This window comes from Argopecten irradians, chromosome 6 (genome assembly GCF_041381155.1).
Source record: "Argopecten irradians isolate NY chromosome 6, Ai_NY, whole genome shotgun sequence".
NCBI classification, from domain to species: Eukaryota; Metazoa; Mollusca; class Bivalvia; order Pectinida; family Pectinidae; genus Argopecten; species Argopecten irradians.
The window spans coordinates 39,547,839-39,569,568 of record NC_091139.1 but is presented as its reverse complement, the minus strand read 5'-3'; the positions used below and the strand labels follow the sequence as shown (position 1 = coordinate 39,569,568).

General features: G+C 34.0%; 2 protein-coding genes across 4 annotated transcripts in view; one reads left to right on the top strand and one right to left on the bottom strand.

Annotated features, from left to right (window-relative positions):
• Nucleotides 1-5,497: 5,497 nt before the first annotated feature.
• On the bottom strand, nucleotides 5,498-15,583 carry LOC138325848 (MAP kinase-interacting serine/threonine-protein kinase 1-like). Of its 3 annotated transcripts, none has more exons than XM_069271801.1 (7): nucleotides 15,443-15,583; nucleotides 12,873-13,086; nucleotides 10,917-11,014; nucleotides 10,490-10,748; nucleotides 9,918-10,173; nucleotides 9,318-9,617; nucleotides 5,498-9,050 (listed from the first exon to the last, which is right to left on the bottom strand). In XM_069271801.1, exons 1-7 carry the CDS (start codon nucleotides 15,449-15,451, stop codon nucleotides 8,711-8,713), a joined length of 1,476 nt encoding a protein of 491 aa, XP_069127902.1. In that variant the 5' UTR covers nucleotides 15,452-15,583; the 3' UTR covers nucleotides 5,498-8,710. The 3 variants fall into 3 exon arrangements, with proteins under 3 accessions (XP_069127902.1, XP_069127901.1, XP_069127903.1); XM_069271800.1 differs by lacking the exon at nucleotides 15,443-15,583 and adding an exon at nucleotides 14,941-15,165; XM_069271802.1 differs by lacking the exon at nucleotides 15,443-15,583 and adding an exon at nucleotides 13,330-13,809.
• LOC138325849 (calcium homeostasis endoplasmic reticulum protein-like) overlaps nucleotides 13,715-21,730 on the top strand; it is a 109,567-nt gene continuing 101,551 nt past the window's right edge. The window contains 4 exon segments of the mRNA XM_069271803.1: nucleotides 13,715-13,734; nucleotides 15,781-15,863; nucleotides 18,644-18,814; nucleotides 19,325-19,459. Coding sequence (XP_069127904.1) covers nucleotides 13,730-13,734; nucleotides 15,781-15,863; nucleotides 18,644-18,814; nucleotides 19,325-19,459 — 394 coding nt within the window. The 5' untranslated portion in view covers nucleotides 13,715-13,729.

Sequence of the window (21,730 nt, the reverse complement as noted above, 5' to 3'; positions counted from 1 at the left end):
TGTATGTGTAAAGCTGACAATGTTTATGTAAAGTTGACAGTGTGTGCATGTTAAGTTGATAGTGTGTGAAACGTTGACTGTGTATGTAACATTGCCAATGTGTATGTATTAAGTTGACAGTATGTGCTTGTTAAGTTGACAGTGTGTGTGTATGTGTAAAGCTGACAATGTTTATGTAAAGTTGACAGTGTGTGCATGTTAAGTTGACAGTACGTGCTTGTTAAGTTGACTGTATGTGTAAAGTTGACAGTGTGTAGTTGACAGTACGTATGCAAAGTTGACAGTGTGTATGTGTAAAGTTGACAGTGTGTATGTGTAAAATTGACAGTGTGTATGTGTAAAGTTGACAGTGTGTATGTGTAAAGATGACAATGTGTGGATGTTAATTTGACAGTGTGTATGTGTTAAGTTGACAGTGTGTGCATGTTAAGTTGACAGTGTGTGCGTATGTGTAAAGCTGACAATGTTTATGTAAAGTTGACAGTGTGTGCATGTTAAGTTGATAGTGTGTGCATGTTAAGTTGATAGTGTGTGCATGTTAAGTTGATAGTGTGTGCATGTTAAGTTGATAGTGTGTGCATGTTAAGTTGACAATGTTTATGTAAAGTTGACAGTGTGTGCATGTTAAGTTGATAGTGTGTGCATGTTAAGTTGATAGTGTGTGCATGTTAAGTTGATAGTGTGTGCATGTTAAGTTGATAGTGTGTGCATGTTAAGTTGATAGTGTGTGCATGTTAAGTTGATAGTGTGTGTTAAGTTGACTATATGTAAACTTGACAGTGTCTAGTTGACAGTACGTATGTAAAATTGATAGTTTGTATGTGTTAAATTGACAGTGTGTATGTGTAAAGTTGACAGTGTGTATGTGTGTAAAGTTGACAATGTGTGGGTGTTAATTTGAAAGTGTGTATGTGTTAAGTTGACAGTGTGTGCATGTTAAGTTGATAGTGTGTGTAAAGATGACAGTGTGTATATGTAAAGTTGACAGTGTGCAGGTACAATTGACAGTGTATGCGTGTAAAGTTGACAGTGTGTATGTGTAAAATTGACAATGTTTCCATACAGTTGACAGTGTGTGCATGTTAAGTTGATAGTGTGTGTAAAGTTGACTGTATGTGAAGTTGACAATGTGTAGTTGACAGTACGTATGCAAAGTTGACAGTGTGTATGTTTAAAATTGACAGTATGTATGTGTAAAATTGACAATGTGTGGATGTTAATTTGACAGTGTGTATGTGTTAAGTTGACAGTGTGTGTGTGTTAAGTTGATAGTGTGTAGCAGTTGACAGTGTGTATGTGTTAAGTTGACAGTGTGTGTGTGTTAAGTTGATAGTGTGTGCATGTTAAGTTGATAGTGTGTGAAAAGTTTACTGTGTATGTAACGTTGACAGTGTGTATGTGTTAAGTTGACAGTATGTGCTTGTTAAGTTGATAGTGTGTATAAAGTTGAAAGTGTGCGTGTTAAGTTGACAGTGTGTAGGAAAATTGACAGTGTGTACGTGTAAAGTTGATAGTGTGTATGTGTAAAGTTGACAGTGTGTATATGTAAAGTTGACAATGTGTGGGTGTTAATTTGAAAGTGTGTATGTGTTAAGTTGACAGTGTGTGTGTGTTAAGTTGACAGTCTGTGCATGTTAAGTTGATAGTGTGTGTAAAGATGACAGTGTGTATATGTAAAGTTAACAGTATGTAGGTAAAATTGACAGTGTGGCAAAGGTATATTCTTGCCGTATAAGCCATTACATCTGTAAATCTAAAGATTTTTTGATTTTCTTTAAATCGCTTATTTGGTGACGTTGAACAAAAAGAGTTTATATACATTATGGTTACTATAGGTCTTGCTGTTGACGCGAAACTTGCTGCTGGTTAAATTTTGACAAATAAGCAAAAAAAAGTACGTTACAGGAAAAGCTGCAGTACGATTAGATTAGGATAATATATATATTTCCTCAGATAACCTGCACCAAATAAGTGATTTATAATTTTATAGGCATACAAACGATGCTCACGGAGGATGGAGTCAAAATTTGATATAGTGTTCAGTTTTTCGTTGAAAACTTCGCCAGATATGTACCGATGTCAAAAGGCTTACAAGTTTGGATCATTTTCAAAATATAAGAGAGGGTATCGATAATCTTATATTGACCTCAAAACAAAGGGGACAACCGACATACAAATCTTGCTGCTTGATATTTGCAACCGGCCAACAAACTTAATCTAGTTCGGAAGAATCGGCCCTGACATTGAGGGACAATGTGCAACCGGCCAACAATCCTAGCTTTGAAGAATTGGCACTGAACTCATGATTTCAAGACCTTTTTAGATCTCTTTTCAATTCGATGTGGAAATATGCACAATAAGAGTTCCATACAGAATTATACAATATATAATACTGATACGTCTGGATGGACCATTTGCAATCTACCAACAAATCGGCACTGACTTTGAGCGCCAACAAAACGGCACTGTACATTCAGGTTACGAATTGGTTTAACATTGAGGGAATTAAAGACGAGTCAAAATCAAGGCCGTACGTAGGTTGATATTAAGAATGCAACGAAAGGGAAAACTAAAGTATTTGTCCCTAAATTTACCATTCCTTGAACTATATATTGATATGTCCGTGTGCTATCGTTTTCTATGGTTTTCTATGTTGAATTATCTAATTTGCTTGCCATATATCCCAGAATTACTATTTTTTGTTTTATGAAATGAGTAAACATTTAGACAGAAAGCAATTTATGCCAAGAAGTCGCATGTAAATGTGACAGTCATGTCAATCTTGGTCTACAGCTGGCATGAGCTGGAGGTGCACGTGTGACTAAAAAACAACCAAAAGCTGCATACAATTAAACACAGAATGCAAATTATACAGATTCAAAAGCCAGAAAATGTTTCAAACAAATGTTTTTGCTGGCGAGAAATTGATTTATTTAACCCCATATCGTGCACAATTTCACAAAGTTTGCATAATTTTGAAAATAAAACTAGAATGAAATATGGTGTTGTGAAACCGTGGCCTAGATATGTAGTTTTATTGTACTGTAAGGGTAGGTTATATCTAGATTTGGCGAGAAACCAAGTCGTACTGAAAACGTTTATAAACAAACTTGACCCAGATTGACACATTTTATACCACCAGGACCTCGATAACCGACGGTAGATGCTGCTCACCTGTAAACAGCGAGAATGTTTTTATCTATAGGATCTGTCAATGGGTCATTTGACATGAATACATTCTAGGTCGACACTTCCCCATAAACATGTGACTGTGTTTTTGTGTCTCTGTCAGGTGTTTTAAAACCATATATGGAAGCAGTTATGTGTAACATTGTTATAATTCCTTGGCATACAGTTGTTGATTTGAAATTATTATAAATTTCCAGTCATTTGATAATGCAGCCAAAAGTCTGCATGCTTTTTTTTTTTTGCAAATTAATTTTAAATTATTCAGTATGTCATAGCTTCCATCGGAAAAAATAACAACACAAACTACAGAGCTCAGCTTGCGTCAACCTTAGGGACGGTCTTGTTTTGGTCCTACAAAAGTACAACTTGCAGGAAAGAAGATATCTGAGTAGTGTCTTAGTCATTGTGAATCTCTATTTTTCTGAGACGGGTTAACAATTCTTGTTGACTTAGCTTGTTTACCTTTTATAAAGTTTCAGATTAAAATTTCAAAGCTCACAAAAACAAGTCTGATATTTCAATGTACCCGAGCCAGTGGTATCTGTGTCATTGTATATACATTTATTTTGTATACTTTAATTCTTCAGACTATGGTCAAATCACACTAAATATCGTGACAACTTGTAATTATCATTCGTTGGTGTAGTATGACATAGTCCGCTAAATCTACCTGTATTATTAGGCTTTTTTATTTTTTATTTTTTTTTTTTTTGCCTAATATATATTAGGCAAAAAACTTAATAAAGCCTAATAATATAGGCAGGTTTAGCGGACCAAGTAAGACATTGCGCCTTCAAAGCACAGGACTTTTCCAGTTTGCGCAATCGTACTTCTGGAGATTAAGGTCAATATAAGACATTTAAGCACTGTTTGCTAACCTCTTTCTAACTTGCGTCAACATTAGTAGCTGCTTCACGTTTGGGACCGCGTGGACTGCACTGTGACTAGAGTCCGATGGCGATTGGCCAGTTTGGCACATCGTCAACTCGCCTAGCTTGTCCCCTATCTGGATTTAACGTCGTTTTAAAACCCTTTTCTAAATTTAAATGAAATATGTTTTCACCAATCTGATGGCGCAAATTTATAATGCTATACGACTATGTGTAATTGTTCCATATTGTAATCCGATTTCTTCTCTCAAATTTCAATATTAGCCGATAGGCCAAGGTGCCCAGGTGGTCCAAACACCGTGTTCAAAAAGGCCTAGAAATATCAGATTTCATATTAGCTAAAAATGTTTCAGACAAGATCGCTGACATACTGAGTCATAGTATAGTATAATTTTGTGACAATTTTTTCTGTTTTTCGTCCGACTAATTGATAAGATAAATGTGACATTAGTGGAGGAGAAGAAAGAAATTTATTCCCAGAACAATAGCTTGGTTTGGTCCTATAAGCAACGTCCCATTAACAGCCAGGGTAGTGTAAGGACGGCCTCCCGTGTATGTGTAGAGTATTTTGGAAGACTGCGGTATATTCGTGTTGTCTTCTTGTACCCATTGTTGAACTGTTGCCCTTTTTATAGTACTATATCTAAACAAGTGGTTTCTATTTGAAACATCGCTGAGAAAATTGCTTATCTTGAATCGTCGCGTTACTGCAATAAACAATGTATGAGCATTTTTAAACATTAATTAAGCTAAATAAGGTGTTTTACGTTGCCATCCTCCATATTCTAGGAATAGCTGTCATTATATCCACCCCTGGAATATGTCGTAGCAGCAAACCTGAAGGCTCAAGGCTCCGTGTTCAACAACAGATGAGACAGGTAGTTTAGTCCTTTATGTATATCAAAAGAATCGAAAACGGTACACTCTATGGTTTTGAACAAGTTGGGTCTTGCTTTGCTATGATTGTTTTTATTTCTCTCCTGAAGTCCCTTCACAGTTTAACTATGACATAGTGCAATGGTTGAAACTACATCAGTGATAGTAACCCCTGGGATGTCAAGGATGATATCGTGCATACATTCGAGTTTGCAGCTCACATTAAACAGTTGTATTTCCTATAGGTACTACATCTATTTAAACAGGAACGTCCTTAAATGGCACTGGCTGTTAATAGGCCATACAAACAAACTCTCCGACACCCCAGTACATGACCTTTCTCAAGGTTATCCTCCTTCAGGCAATGTTAACTAAGACAACAACCTCCAAGAGAACAAGTCCAACAACTAAGTTTCTCTCTCTCTCTCTCTCTCTCTCTCTCTCTCTCTCTCTCTCTCTCTCAAAAATATGGTACTTCCAATCTGAAGGTGTTTTTAATCCATTCTTTTTGTCATGCAATGAAAGTTATCAACAAAGACATATTTAGCATTCAAAGTACTTTATTTTTTCTCAATGCATTGATAAAAACAATTTTTTCACAAGTGAGTCAAATGCTTTTTCGCTACAAAGTTAGAACCTTAATTAAAAACCACTTGTTTATAATCTACTGTCGAGTCACTAAAACCGATAGCAACACAAGTGCCTCAATATGCTCTGTAATTTGTTAAATTTTGTTTCACATAATTCATGCAATAATCAATTTGCTTAAAAGAATTGTTTTGTACATAAAATACTGCTGAATATTTCAAAATAATACAAACAAGAAAAAATAAATTGGAACAGTTTAGTTAGAAAATATTTCTGATATGCAATTTTATCTGTTCCTAAAACTAGAGTTCATTAAAAACATCAAATCTCCCAAGTGAAAAAAGATAATAATGTTTTAAATCAGCACAATTTTGCTTGAAAAAACCATATATCAATTTAAGCAATTTTAACCAAATTCCTTGAACAAAATAAATTCCAAACTATGAAATCAATTTAAAACAAGATCGTAATATTTTAACAGTCAAAATACTTAAGTCTACACCTCTCTGAATCACAGCTGAACACATGCTTTATATAATATCACAGGAAATCTACCTTTCAGCACGATTTTTATTACTGAAACAACCAGACTTTTAGCCAATCCCAAGCTGTACTTTCTTACTAGGGAATTCACTGATATGAATGAAGCCAAATTAATAATAAGCTACTGCTTCTCTGTTGAAGTCAGGTTTTTTTCTTCTTTTAATTTGTTGGTAACAAATCAATATAGCTAAACGTTTTACATAAAATTAACACTATTTATGGACATTGTGTGTCCTAAACTGAGTTGTCTTGCAATCCAAACAATTAAAACTGCACCATCTTACATAACAATACCTGTATAATCCAAACGTATGTTAACATGGAAAAACTATCAACAATATGAGCTTATATTTATAATGAAATCATGAGATTTAAAAACAATAGTGCATATGCAACTGAATTTTTTACTTGAAATAATTTATTTTTGCCAAATATTTTGAAATAAATTTGATTTCTTTTCCCAAAATAAAATATCTAAATAATCAATAAATACTTTTCTCTGTTTTAACATGTAATTTTAATTGATCAATTTAGAATGTGAAAATTGATCCTCAAAAACACAAAACACCTTTTATTTCTGGTCTGTAATTTTAAAAGCCATCTGTTAATGTTGTCAATAATGATATGCTGTACTCACATCATTTTTATGTATATTTTTGTTGAGATCAGTGATATATTTACATATGGAAACAAAAAATTGCCTTTTTACATGCCATTTATCGGGACCAAAGTATATTTACATGTTATGTACATTATGTACACATGTGTTATAATACTAATGACTGACAGATCCATGGTACAGCACAAACACTGTAATCAAGGTGGTCACCTTGGCTACAACTGTCTACACCGATAACATTACATTGTCTCCATGGTAACACAATGACAAACAAAAATAACACAAATAATGAGGTTTTCTATTATGATATTTCAAAAATTCTTGGAATGAATGACTTTGTATAACATGAAAAAATAGTTTTCAGTAGATGAAAACATCAAAATTTCCATTTGCATGACTTTATAGCAAATGCCTTTGTACTTGAACTGTCCAGAAATAAAAAACAAATATCACTTTTTCAAATCCATGAAAGTAATTATATATATATATTTCACTTATACTGTACCGGGTAATTTGTTCAAAATTTAATGAGAAAGGTTTTTATTTGAAAATAAACGAAAACCAAAGACATTTACCGTAGAAACCAGAAAAAGAAATTGCAGTATTATAAATCTTGATCGGCTGCCATTACAAAATGAACACATCTATATACTGATAATTTCTATTCAGCCAATGGAACTGAGCTATATATCAGACAAGCATATCTATTGCATATGAAACCTATATTCATTTGAACAGAGTTGAATAACAGTTGCAATTTTAAAGCACAGAATTTATCCAACAATATTTTAAAACAGAAATACAAGAATATAACATGAATCGTAAATATTTTATGCACCTTTTATGAGTTTAAGCTTGGTATTGAATGAAATGGAATGGCACTTTCGTGTTCTGTTTAGATCACACACATCCACAACATCTGATCATTTCCTTACATAACACATGAAATATCCTTTATGTTTTAAAGGTCTCTTGAGCAAAGAAATAAATTTTGGTTAACAAAATCTGCAAGTATATGCTTTCCCATTTAATGTTTTAAGAATTTTTTTAACTCCTTTTATGAAAAAGAGTTTAACTTTGAGAAAATAATCAAAATTGAATTCCCTGCATCAAAGCTAAAAAAAATAATACCTCCCCCTGAAAAAATGATTATAAAATATAATGGAGTGAATGTTTAATGTGAACAGGTATGAAAATGGAATGTTTTTTAAGCACAAATAAACCTAGTGAGGTGTTTATGTGACTAGCAGGCAACTCGAACAGTAAAGAGGTTTTTGTTTGACAAGATGGTAACAAAAATAATGTTTTGGATGGACTGGGTAACAAAGTGGTGCCTCGAGACAAGATAGACTTTTAAGTAGCTTTTCCACAAAGGTTGAACACAATAAAATTTGGCTCCCTTCAAATGAAGTTCTTCATGTTTCACATTTGTGGATAATGCCAATTAACAGGTAGCTTTTTAACCAAACATTCCCCCACCCCCCAACGCTTCTCCAACCTCAACACGATACATAAAAACATTTGTACTAAAATCACATGTAAAATTACAAAAAAAGTTGAAAACAAATTATTAAACTACAAACATAAAAAGACACATGGGCTTAACTACAATACATAAAATCACAACTCTTCACTCTGGATTAATCAGCCTTCTAGCAGTAACTTCTGTGTTAGCACTTAAAATACTGCCCTTGGAGTTTAATGGAAATATAAGATCATCACATGTATCTCACCCTAAATAATCTATTTGAAAGACAACGGATTATTTCTTCTTTAAACTATTTTTGTACGAAGAATTTCTGTCAACTTTTTTTCCTCATGCTTATTAAGACAGAGAAACACACATTTTGACATCAAACATAAAAATCCCTGATAGTAATCTCAAATACAACTGGTTAATGTTTAAATGAGCAAACACATTCTCACAAAGCTCGCTCTCAAGCACTCATCTGATCTACGCTACTGGCACACTTGAGAAAGTCTGTGTCCATCCATCAGCCATGTACTACGTACTGATAGCATAGTTTGATGAATGTGAACTAGGCAGAGACAATCCGCTGTCGCTACTGACATCAGAATTATTGTCCTCAGAAAAGTTACCCCTTCGTCTGGCCAGTCCAGAACAAGGAGGTGACAGTTTGATACTGGGAACTTCCATCGAGCCACAGTTATAAAGACTTCCATCAGATTCATCCTCGTCTTCCTGGCTGTCTTCACTGCCACCACGAGATCGACGACCGATGAAGAATGATGGAGCCTCATTTATGTGAAGATGCTGTTGCATCATTCTGTTGATAGAAACTGCCTCTCCAGCGAAGCATTCCAGATCTTTAGTACTGTTGTTCCTGTTAAAAAATAACAATTATACGTAAGTCAAATTGTTAATCCCTGTAAACATATTTCAATTCGTATGATTGGGATGAATATCTGGACAATACTGGAAATAAATGATTATTATCTCTTTGCCACCGTTAATATTCACATAAAATACAAAAAGTTAAAATCTTTATAGAATTATATCATACATTTACTTACTCTGATAAAATTAGTTTAACTTATAATCTGATTTTTGTAAAATGCTTTCATAGAAATTTAACTTTTTTTGTTTTTACCTTGTAAGGATCCTTGGAGTAGCCAGCGGGGTGGGAGGGGGAGGGGTTGTCACCCAGGGATGTTTCAGCACTTCCTTGGCCGACAACCTTTTACGTGGGTCCCTAACTAGAAGCTTTCGGATTAAATCCTTGGCCTCCTCAGAAATCTCACTCCATTCATTCTCGGGAAATTCAAAGATGCCTTCCTGAATCCTTGTGAAAAGATTTTCTTGGCAAGACTGACAAGCTTCTCCTCTTTCCCATCCACAGTCTTCTCCACATTGTCCATAAAAAGGGGGATAACCACACAGCATAATGTATCTGTAACAACCAAAAATAAAATCAGTCCCAACACAACAGCAGTTAGTTCGGAAAAACTAAATACATTAATGCCCTTGTCTCTATGTGAAGTTGGGATATAATGTGACAGTTATCTTAACAACCAAAAATAAAATCAGTGCAAACACAAAAGCACTTAGTTCAGAAAAACTAAATACATTAATGCCCTTGTCTCTATGTGAAGTTGGGATAGAATGTGACAGGACAATTAGTCTCACTTATAAAAATTTAACTTGCAAAATTCATCATGATCTCCCTTCTTTTTCAAAAAAGTAAACTTACAAAATTGTTCCAAGGCTCCAGAGATCACACTTCTTGTCATAGGAGAATGATTCCCCAACCCAGGCATCAACGACCTCGGGTGCCATATACTCAGCTGATCCTACTGGGGTCAGGAGTTCAGGTGTGGTGCAGTTGTCATTCTGACTGTTGATAGGTACACCACTGGCAAGATCGAAGTCACAGATACGGATTGGAACAACCTCATCATTCTTCTCACACAAGATGTTTTCTGGCTTTAAGTCTCTGTGTGCAATTCCTGTAAGAAACAGTAAATATAATTTTCGTTATTTAGAATATGTCATGCTATTTAGAAAGCAAATCTTGATGGGGAATTTACTTTACATTGAAATGGGAGATTAAACCTGTTAAAATTTCTATATTCAAATACTTTTAAAGTTAGAAAATGTCTGATGGATAAATGCTCCAACTGACATATCATATCTGACCAAGACAAGACAGGAAAAGGAGAGAAGGGGCAAATATGTATATAGGCACCCGATCTCATGACAGGGCCATAAAAAGCATAAATTGTTACTATCTATTAATTTTTATCAATTGAAAATGAAACTTACCTTTTTTATGGAGAAAGTGAAGAGCTTTGGCAATATCTCTAATAACTAAACTTGCTTCATACTCCGTCACATGGCCCCTTCGCTCAATGTTGTTCAAAAGTGTTCCTCCTTGCATCAAATCAAAGACCAAATAAAACCGTTCTTCCTCTTCAAAATATTCATGTAAACGTAGGATATTTTCTTCATTTTGGCACAGATGAAAAATTTCTATTTCTTTAAATACCTTCTTCCTTGACCGTCCAAAGTCTTTTTCAATAACCTGAAATAACAATTCAAAGGATTTTCAAAATATATGTTTTTACACATCAAGGAACAATTTCAATGACGTTTTTTGTTATCAGCAATGACAATCAAATGCAATTTTCATTATGGACTAAATAAAATTGACCATGCTTTATTTTTAAGTTAAATATAAGACTAAGCTTACCTTTACAGCATACAATTTTTGGGTTGTGTTTTTGCGGTACTTGTTTACAGAGGCGTAAGCACCACTGCCCAACTTTTCCCCAGTTGATGTGTAAAGATCTACAAAATACAAATAATGATCAAAAATATGAAATATATATCAAAATTGTTATCAATCAGCATGCAGTGGAGCATAGAATATTTCTCAACCATCCAAAATCCAAAGAAATAAACAGATTAGGTTATAATTTTTAAATAATGAAGTCTTGATTTACATTGCAATTTTGACTGCATATGATTCAGAAAGATTTTATTTAAATCAGAAATAAAGGCGCAGTAGACACTTTGATTTACTTGCTACTCATGCTCGGGGTATTGAAGTTCTCTTCTGATTTAATTAAGTGATTATAATTATGTGTGGGACTGATACTCTGATAGTATTGCCTTTATAAAACCTTTTCTATAGTTGGTAGCCATCTGTTCCTTGTCAATATATAAATATAGATCTAGATCTGACCTATCTAAATACTTATTGGGAAGTGACAGCTGTACAGTGTGACTCATGCTCATGCTGAAACGCTTTAATTATATAGGTTAGACATGGACAAGATAGAGACAGTGCTACACAAACTATCTTATCTTTAGTTTTCTATATACATCACACATTATATATATAGCCAAGTGGGATTTACGTGTATACGTCATCACATCCTTGTTGCGAGACAGGATATTGGACAAATTCCAGTATACCAAAGATAACAGCAAATTGGAAAATCAAAGCAATGCAACAATTTTAAAATGATTCTTTTCATTCAATAATTTTTTTTATTATTAAAAAAAAGATACTTTTATATAGAATAACAAATCATTTACCAATTTCATAAATTTATATTATCAAGATTAATTTTAGATACCAACAGAATATCAAAGATAATGGGGAAATAAGATATTTTCATTTTAATTAATTTTCACTTAAAATCAACCTTGACATATATTCAACATACAAATGTATAACTGTCTATGTTTACTAGAGTAAACAAGAAAAGATCATATCATTATTGATTCTAGATATTTGTGGTGTGATCTAAATCTATATATATACACGTATCAACATACAGTTCCACGTTTACAAGGGTTTGTCATCAGATATAATACAAATAGAATGTATTGTTGTTTAATCTGTGTAGTTTCATCATACAGAGTCGCCACGTAAAGTTCTAGTTCATTCTAGATGTCTGTTTTACACGTAACCTCCACGTATACACCTGATGTCATTGTAATCCCAGTGTGTACATGTACACGTATACGATGAGGTTATATACTTTTACGTGTCGGAAACCGTAACTCATGTTTATCGATCCACATCAGCTTTATATCTTATTTACCATACAGTGGCCTGATCTTACATCGGCTGCTTATATATTTCATAAGGATTTTCAATGTCTATTTTTAGAACATTACTTCATTTTATCGGCTGTCTGAAAATACATGTTTTGATTGGTTGGGTTATTCCCCTGACTTGTCCGCACACATAGGCTGAGTTGCCCAACATATATTAATAGCATGGAAAATTTTTCTGATGTTGTCTTCCTACTGGGCTGTAGTTGCATCATTCCACATAAACCAATACACATCTACTTTAACAACTCTCTATCTCTAAACACTGGCCCTGTATATACACAGGCACAGCTACATGTATGCAAGGAATGTTTATTTATAAAGAACAGAAGTAATCCTAGAAAACAATGGAAATGATAAATCTTCTACCCAATATTTATGCAGTATCAAAACTTGAACAAAAACCTACAATAATGAATTTTTAACAAGAACAGATACTGAATTTTTTTTTTGCCTTAGGAAAAAGGATTTTTGTATTAGTTTTTTTTCGGTTTTCCTCAGCTATTTCCATTGATTTTTTCATGAAAATTTTTCTGTAATTTATACATATATATAAGTTCAAATAAAATAATAAACTCACCATTAAATTTTTGTGCTGGTTGGTCTTCCTTTCGTCGTTTCTTCTTGTTTCTGGATGGACGCCGGTTCATCATTGAACTTTCACTGTTTCTATTTAATTCCATATCTTCCATAATTGGGTCCATATCCAGAGGGGGCAATGCAGCAAGTACACGATCTAACATTAGACTTGATGGTCTCCTTGGTGACAAATTATAAAAAGCCTGATGCTCAACCTGAAACACACAAAAAATATCTAATAAGTATTCTTTTATAAAATATAGACTAGCTGAAATTTAACACATGTTTTTACAGCCCTTCAAATTCACCATGTACAACGTTTTGATTTTTTATCCACATTTTTCCAGCATTTGATGAATTCCTGGCCAACACAAACTTGTTCTGAATAGTATAAGTCCCAGAAGAATTTTAAGTCCCAAAGCAATGAAACCATCCAATTAATTAAGAATGTTTCATACCTATAATTCAAACACAATCCGACTAAAATATTCCCAAAACCTTGCCCCTCTAGTAGAGATCCTATCCTGCCTCCCTCTTCCACCTTCCACCAGCCGACTGACTAAGATTAGTACACACCTACTGAGTACTAGGTCTCTAATGAGCACATGACATCAGTTACACACAACAGACCTAAGTACCAGAAATGCCATCCAAGTGCCAAAAGCAACACGATATACTAGAAGTCTTAGATCCTACCCCAGTGGACCATCACATGAATGGTATCCCAAGCAGAGGTAAAAGACCCCTGCCAGGCAGGGTGTTGGCAGGTGATTGTGCCTTCCCTTTTAACCCTGGCCATCATGATTACTGGACTGACTCAGTGACCACTGACCATTATGATGTAACTCTCAAGAGGGCATGGTGTGAGTTAATTACTAGTGAATACATCAATTACAGTTGACTTGTAGCAAGGTGTTGGTTCAGGTACTGCTTAACTATGGCCATTTTAACTGGTGTTGCAATGAAATCATGGCCAGGGCAACTTAAAATAAATTTACAGAATGGTTGTTTGATATAATTACATGTAAAATTAATATCTATAAATATAATTTTTCAATAATTCTACATACACATGCACAATCTATGACATGAAACTTATGCCATGCAAAGTAATATTTTTTTTTAGAAATAACAAAATCGATCAATTAATCAAATACATTATATCACACTTTATGAAAAACATTTCAAATATTTGTAATAATTCCAATATCAATTATTTTCCTTTACTCACATTTATTTTCCCATCCAGTGTCAATCCAATACACCTGACAATGTCTTTGAAGGATCATGTAATTTACAATAAGGTTATAATAACCAATCTCCCATTTCCTGAATAATTTGAACATTTCTGCCTGAATTACATTGAACTAGCTGAAAACTTTTTACCTTCTGTTATTTATACATGAGAGATTAGAAGCGTTGTGAAACACAGGAATTGGTAAGAATTTCATCATCACGAGAAATATCAATCAATACTTAATTTACTTCATGTACGTGACCAATGACCATAATTTCACCACTCATAGAAATATTCAATTTCAGTATATAATATTAAGCTTTAATTTAACCCGCCTTATTATATCAAATATATATTCTAATAGTTAAGTACTAAAAATTTAGTAAAAAAAAATAATAAACCTATAAGTTGTCTTAACTTTGCAATGTCAACTAAGTAATAGAAATAAATTTTAAAAATAAAAACATTTTAATTTTTATTAATTGACTGAACATACAATATATACAACATTTTATCTATTCTATCAAATTGTTTAAACCAATAGTGCCATAAGTTTTTAACGTGGGTTGGGCTTTCCGGTAAAATACAGTTCCTTCTAGATTCACTGGCTAAAAATAGCAATGGCTAGTCCATTCCTGCACAAAGAACCAGAAGGTTCCAGTTAAATTTACAAAACTTTTCAAGAAATTACTTTAATGGCCCTAGGAGGAATGACAACAGTAGATACATTAAATAGTGTTAAACAATTTCTTTCAAATATTTAATTTTCTAACTTTCAATTTGTTAAAATATAGCGAAGTACACAAAGGCCTGTCAACAATCTGACACTTACCTCCAACATTTTGTAAAATTAATGCTGAAGTCTTTCGTTTAACAACGAATGTATCTAAACACAAACGTGTGCTATATATCCACTATCCAGATCTTATCACAAAAACTGCATTCGCATAAATCCGTTGACCAGCTAAGACTGTCCGAAGGTCCAAAGACCTGAAATCGTTTCTACTACAATCCGTCCATTTTCCTTCACACACAAACTAGAACAGGGTTCATACGTCAGCAAGACTGTTTATATATCGACGATCTGTGTCACGCGACGTGGCCTACGATCTGACTGGCTGACTCACCGTGTTTATGTACGCAGATGCAGTCAACTGTAGCGACCGCGATTATAATATCAGTGTGTTTACATCCGCCATGGAAGGTCACCGGGAGCTATTCATGGAAATGTTAGGCATTCAACGCAAAATGAAATACAAAATGTCAAACAACAGCATACGCATTACAATAATAAACATGCATACTCAATGTTAAACAAAAGGAACACGCATTACCTCTATCATGTTGCACTGAAGTAAACTGTAAACAATGCCACAACTCCCGCCAAGCACTCACCATCTTCACAAACAATCCAATCGGGCATTTCCGGAATTTTCCGATAAACTTTCGGACTCAAAAGGAAATTATTTTGCCGTCAATAATGAAATAAATTTCAATTTTTTTTACCATAATCATAATATGCATTTTGATTTATATTTGCATTATGCAATGATTTGATTTATGGTTTATACGCAAGGAGTACTAGCCATCTAAGCCTATGTACCAAATAAAAAAAGGTTCGTTACAGCAGATCACTTGAGCGTTTGAAATCCATAAGGTTTTTGTATAACAGCATCAAGAACAGAAACGACTCCGATCAGCCAAAAAACACAGGTGACTCTGGAGCCGAAATGGATCTTCCAAACCCTCCTGAAGGTAATTTAACCCAATTTCGACTAATCAACCCATTTAGAGGCAGCATTTGTAAACATTTAACTAGAAAATCCCGCTTTATGCTAACCAATCACCAACAAGAAGCTGCTTGATTGGTTTATGAAGGGGGGGGGGGGGGGAGTCTGGTTTTGGTACCAAAAAAAATTTATAATAATGTAAAGTTTAAGTACACGTACCGAATCATTATGTCCCAGTATAAATGCTTACATTTATTTTTTCACTTGTACGCGATCCGGTAGTATCATCATCATTGCAAATTAACACGTGTGCTGCAAGACTCAAAATAAGAAAATGTTTCACTTATGATTTTAAAATAATATGAATTTAAGGCAAAGCCTCAGAAGAGCGCAGCTACATGTAAGAAATGTAAATATATTCAGGATTATAACCTCAGAACTAGATTAAAACTGTTTAAACTTGTAGTCCGATTATTGATTCTTCAACACTTTTAATGTTTTGTGTCTAGCAATATATTGACAGTCGTCAAATACAGCTAGGTCAGAAAAAAATATCCAACTGGAATAGTTCATCCTTTTATCTTGTTTCTCTCAAAGGCGGAAAACTTGGAAACATGCCATGTATCAAAAATTTGAGGGAATATGTGGCGTCATCTTTGGCACCAAAGACGTCCCGACGTCACGGCTGACAGTGCCGAGCGCTTGACACACATTTTGACCAGCACATTTATTGTGCCGTTCTTGATTTTGTATAGTTATCTAAATGGTCTTACAGTAATTTCAAAGTGTATCCTGATGACACATTTTGCCTATAGGGAAAATTTCAAATCTTGTCATGCTGATAACGAGAATTAAAACATGGCAGCCTGCATGGAGGCGCCAGACTTTTCCTGCGGGAGACAATTTCAAAGTCCGCGGGGTACTGGAATGTATTGGATTCTATATGCGCACACACATGTTATGGTTTAGGAGAGCTTCGCTCTACGCGGCCTTCGGCCGCGCAGAGCGCTGGGCTCTTTTAAGCCAACACAAATCTGTATGGAACGTAAGCATGATGGTGTGGTTTGTACATACTGTTAAATACTGTCTCTAACACTCAGCTGACGCAACATATGCTATTTGTGGCTCATGCAGTTTTCACATTGGAGACCCCTGTAGGTTCGATTCCTGGACAGAACACTCGATAAGAATGGTTATTATTTCCGTTCTATTCCATTCAATCCATACCTCGGACTCCAAATTTCATCCTTTTTATAATGGACCACACATACACGTGTAGCCAAGCAATCCCACTATACCCTAGCCTTCCTACACAGAAACCTCAATTACTGCAATCCACCATCTGGGATCCCTACAATGAATTGGACATCGATAGTCTTGAGCGCATCCCAAATCGGACAATCCATTTCATCAAACAAAAGTACAAAATCAGAGAGACAAGTTGTATCGAAAAAATGGCATATGACCTAGAACTACCATCACTAGTGAGCAGATTAAAAGGAAGTGTCTCTGATTAGTACTACTGTGTAAGGTGGTTGAGGGGTTAGTTACTGTCGTCTTACGACTTCATAACATTGGTCTCGTTAAAAGCCGGTTGCCGGCAAAAACAGCCGTCTATTTCCTTGTTTACAACCAGCTATTTTTGTCAGAAATAGGTATTGGCCATGATAAGGGCCAGCAGTAACCACCTAATATTAATTTTCACCATCTATAAAAAACTTAGTGAGAACCTGATAAAACAAACCGCAAATTAGAGCTAAGAAGTTTACCTACTGCGATACCTCGAACCTCATAGCCAGTCATGTACTCTTAAGTGTTTAACCAGAAAAAATACTGTTTGTCATCGGTGGAGTATTTTCAACATGCAATATAAATTACACACAGTATCAAAAATATTAAAATGATAATCTTACTGAACACTGACTTAATAGTTAATGAATATTTTGAGTCAGAATTAAATTAAAATGATGGCGATAATTTCCCAATTTTTTAAAAACACTGATAACATTCTTCCAATTTTTGCTTAAGGGTCCTTTGCCCAAAATAGGCGGCAAAAACCCTGTTAACAGTGCCACAAGCCAACACTGAACGGTGCAAACATTCATTCTTTGTGAAAACGTGTTTACTGGAACCAGCTGGATGAAAACATCGTCATATCAGCACTAAATCTGTCGAGGCATTAAGTCAGCCATCGACAACTGGAACCAACAACATGCAGACAACACCCCTCCCCAGTCAGTCATTATATCAAAATTGGGTCCTAACGACTTACAGATACAAATATAGAAGCAAATTATAAGCTGAGTCTGTCTGAAACAATAAAGTTAAACCATTATATTACCTTCATCATTAAATAACAGTTTGAAGTTATAGGATACATCACCTACATACAGATATATGACTTTATTAAACATCAAACTCTATAACAGACAGAGAACAACAGGATAATTTATTGGTATAAGTCATATTTTTTTCACCATGAGAAGGTACAATCTTTTCGATCGATACCAAATATATATGCCTGGTTATATATAATTATTATATGGTTCCTCTACAAAGTGTCCAAAAGTTCCATAATAAAAATGTCCATCAACAACTTTGTAAAAATTAAATGCATTTCTCCGCACATTTGAGTTTTCATCACAAAAAATCATGTATATTGTTCTTAATAATGTGTTAGACATTTCAAAGAAATTTCATGTTATTGCACTTGAGAATGGTTAAAACTTAATCAAAAGCATTAATTTATTGTTATCAATTTCATGAATATGAATGTAAATTTAAAACATTTTGTTTTAATTTCAGATCCAGACCTAAAAAACATTATTGATAAACTTGCCAATTTTGTGGCAAGAAATGGACCAGAATTTGAACAAATGACAAAACAGAAACAGAAAAATAATCCACGATTCTCTTTTCTGTTTGGAGGCGAACATTTCCACTATTACCAGTACAAAGTTAACTCAGAGTCTGTCAGTAAGTAATGATGCAATTCAAAATTGTATTATGAAAGCACATTTTCTACAAGGTCTATATAATACTAATCAATGTGATAATATAATGTCTATATATATGTGTGTGTATGTGTACATCATAAAATACGGGTTCTAGTAGATCTGAAATAGCCAGCTAATATGGTAAAATTGGTAAAAGTCTCTTTCAACATTTTAAAATGTTGATGTTGTGTAAGATTTAAAGAATTGTTCAGCTTATTTGTGAATTTGTATTTGATACAAATTCATTACATCCGACAGTTAGTATAGGGATATCTCTTCAGTATCTCATAATGGAGTAATTAAAATAGATTACCAGATAAAAAATAACAATCAAATCATTTAAAATTCATATTTGATTGTTTATTTTCTTAGGAAGAAAACCACAGTTAGACTTTGACCATTACAAAAGTTTGTGGTTTAAAATTAGCTTTAATATTGAGTCATTCATGAATTTATATATATTCTTACAAGTTTATTTTTGCATCTACAGAGTCCATTGCAGAATGTGGAGGGTTCAGTGGTCCAGCAGTTAGTGACGGCCCCCCTCCACAAACACAAGCATTCCCAGCCACACTTCCCGGTGTCCCCCCAGAGGTACCTCCTCCTTTCCTTGGAAACCCGGAAAGTAAGTTCTTTGTTCTATTTCCGGCGTTTTGTGATTTGAATTCGATCTGAAATTTATTAATATGTCTCAATTATCTAACTTTAGATACGTTGGATTGAATGCTATTTAAGTTCACATTTAATTGGTTCTGCCTTTGGATAGACAATTTCTTTGTTACATTTCTTGTGCAGATATGTGACATTTTGAAGGATGCTTTAAAGCTGGAGGAGGGCCACCATTTTTTCCAGAGACTTTTTAATTACAAAGTATATGTACTTGAAAAGTATAATCTAATAATGAAAAAGTGATAACAGATGATCTATAGACAGTTTAACAACGTGGCTATAGATTACATGTGATTATTTTAGCAGTATTTTAATAACAAAGAGACGTACAGTGCATTACAAACATAATGCAGCCTTCCAAATGTATATGGAGTTATCACATGCAATGTATCACATACAGGTAATGTAGTCTTTAAATGACCTAAACTATGAATATGTTGTTATTCCTAACCCAGTCTTTGACTTTGATTTTTTTCGCTGCTAGTCTTTTGGACTAGTAAACCCCAAAATTTTTCTACTCCGACTATTTAATCACTAGTCACAAACAGTTTGGATGCGTCGCAAATTCTCACAAAATGACACATTCGTACTGAAACAATCACATACAGAATGACTCAAAATGTGTTGAAAAATGCAAATGACTACCACTCTTGTAAATATACAAATATAGTAACTTATATCGGGATGGGAGCCACTACTCCAATCGGACTAGTTCATAACAATTGCACTAGTCCGGCCGTAATATTACTAGTCATGGGCATCGACTTGTGCTTAAAGTCGCAGAATGCAGGGCTCGAATTTCAGGCTATTTTACTTGCTTTTTGCAAGTAGATATACCAAAATAGCAAGTGAAAAAAATATGCCTTTGCATATTTCAGCAAGTGGTTTTTATTATGGACAACTGTAAAAATGACAAAATGATTTTGAAAAATTGTTTTAATGGAAAATATGGGGACACAGTTCTTATTATAATGTTGTTGATATACCTATACACTTCACATCATAATGCAAAAATAAATGATTTTATATATAACAAAATAGTAATTTGAATACAAATATTTAATAACAAGTAAAAATATATTTTAGCAAGTACAAATTTAGGGCACTTGATATTTTTAGCAAGTGGCAAAAAATGTAAAATTCGAGCCCTGGACTGCTAGCCAACCACCCATAAACCCTATTGTTGATTTGGGTTTATTTTTACATGACAAAGCATCTGTGCATTTTGATACATCCTAAATTTTTCATTTGTGCATAATGAGTGAAATGTCTCCATGTAACTTGAGTTTGTGTATTGTAAGAGAGTGAAGGTATGACCATTATCATTTGGCACTACATGTAGCCATAGTCGCATTACATTAAAAGATATTGTCTATAAAGGAGGTGTAAATACGTTTGTTAGCTGAAGGAACATTTATCATTGGATATAGCACCAATACACTTAATGAAGAACTTATGAAGGTTTCTGACACGTCTGATTAACCCTGACGGCTTATCAGGTGTAAAATAGATTACTTTGACGTCAGAACCTGGTCTGTGTAAAATTTTATTAAGGCCCCTCATGAATTATTAATGCAAATGTTCTTAATTCTACCGAATCATCTGAAAAGTTAATATAACCTTTCAAGTCTTTAATAAGTTTGTTGTAGATGCACAGAGGTGTAGTGATTAAGTTAAATTACCTAGTGTATATTTGTGTTGTCATTTTTTTTCATATTCAGAAATTAAACATAAATATGATGAAGTGAAATGTTTTACATAATCTATGAATGTTTTATTTAAACAAAGGTGAATATATATAGAACATTTCTAGCAAACGATCATTAAGAACACATGCTTAAAAATAATAATACATAAAATAAAGCTCGCTCCTAAAAATGAAGTACTCAGGAACAGATGTCTTTTGGAAATTTAATTTGATGGAGCAGCACAGATTGTCAGATATATAGTATACTCAAATACATTTGTATTTCATGTTGAAACTGATTATGTCTATATATCTATATGCCACATACAGGTATTTATGCAGGTAGATGTCAGGTGCCATACCTGACAGGTATCAATTAATTCACACCTTCCACATGTGACGTACGGCTCCTCTACACTAATTGTTATATGGGTGTCAGTGGGGTAATAACTCTCTATATATCATAATCACTAGCCGGGATATTAGCTTGACCATCTTACACTAGATCCATTTGTATTGAAGATATATATCCATTTTTAT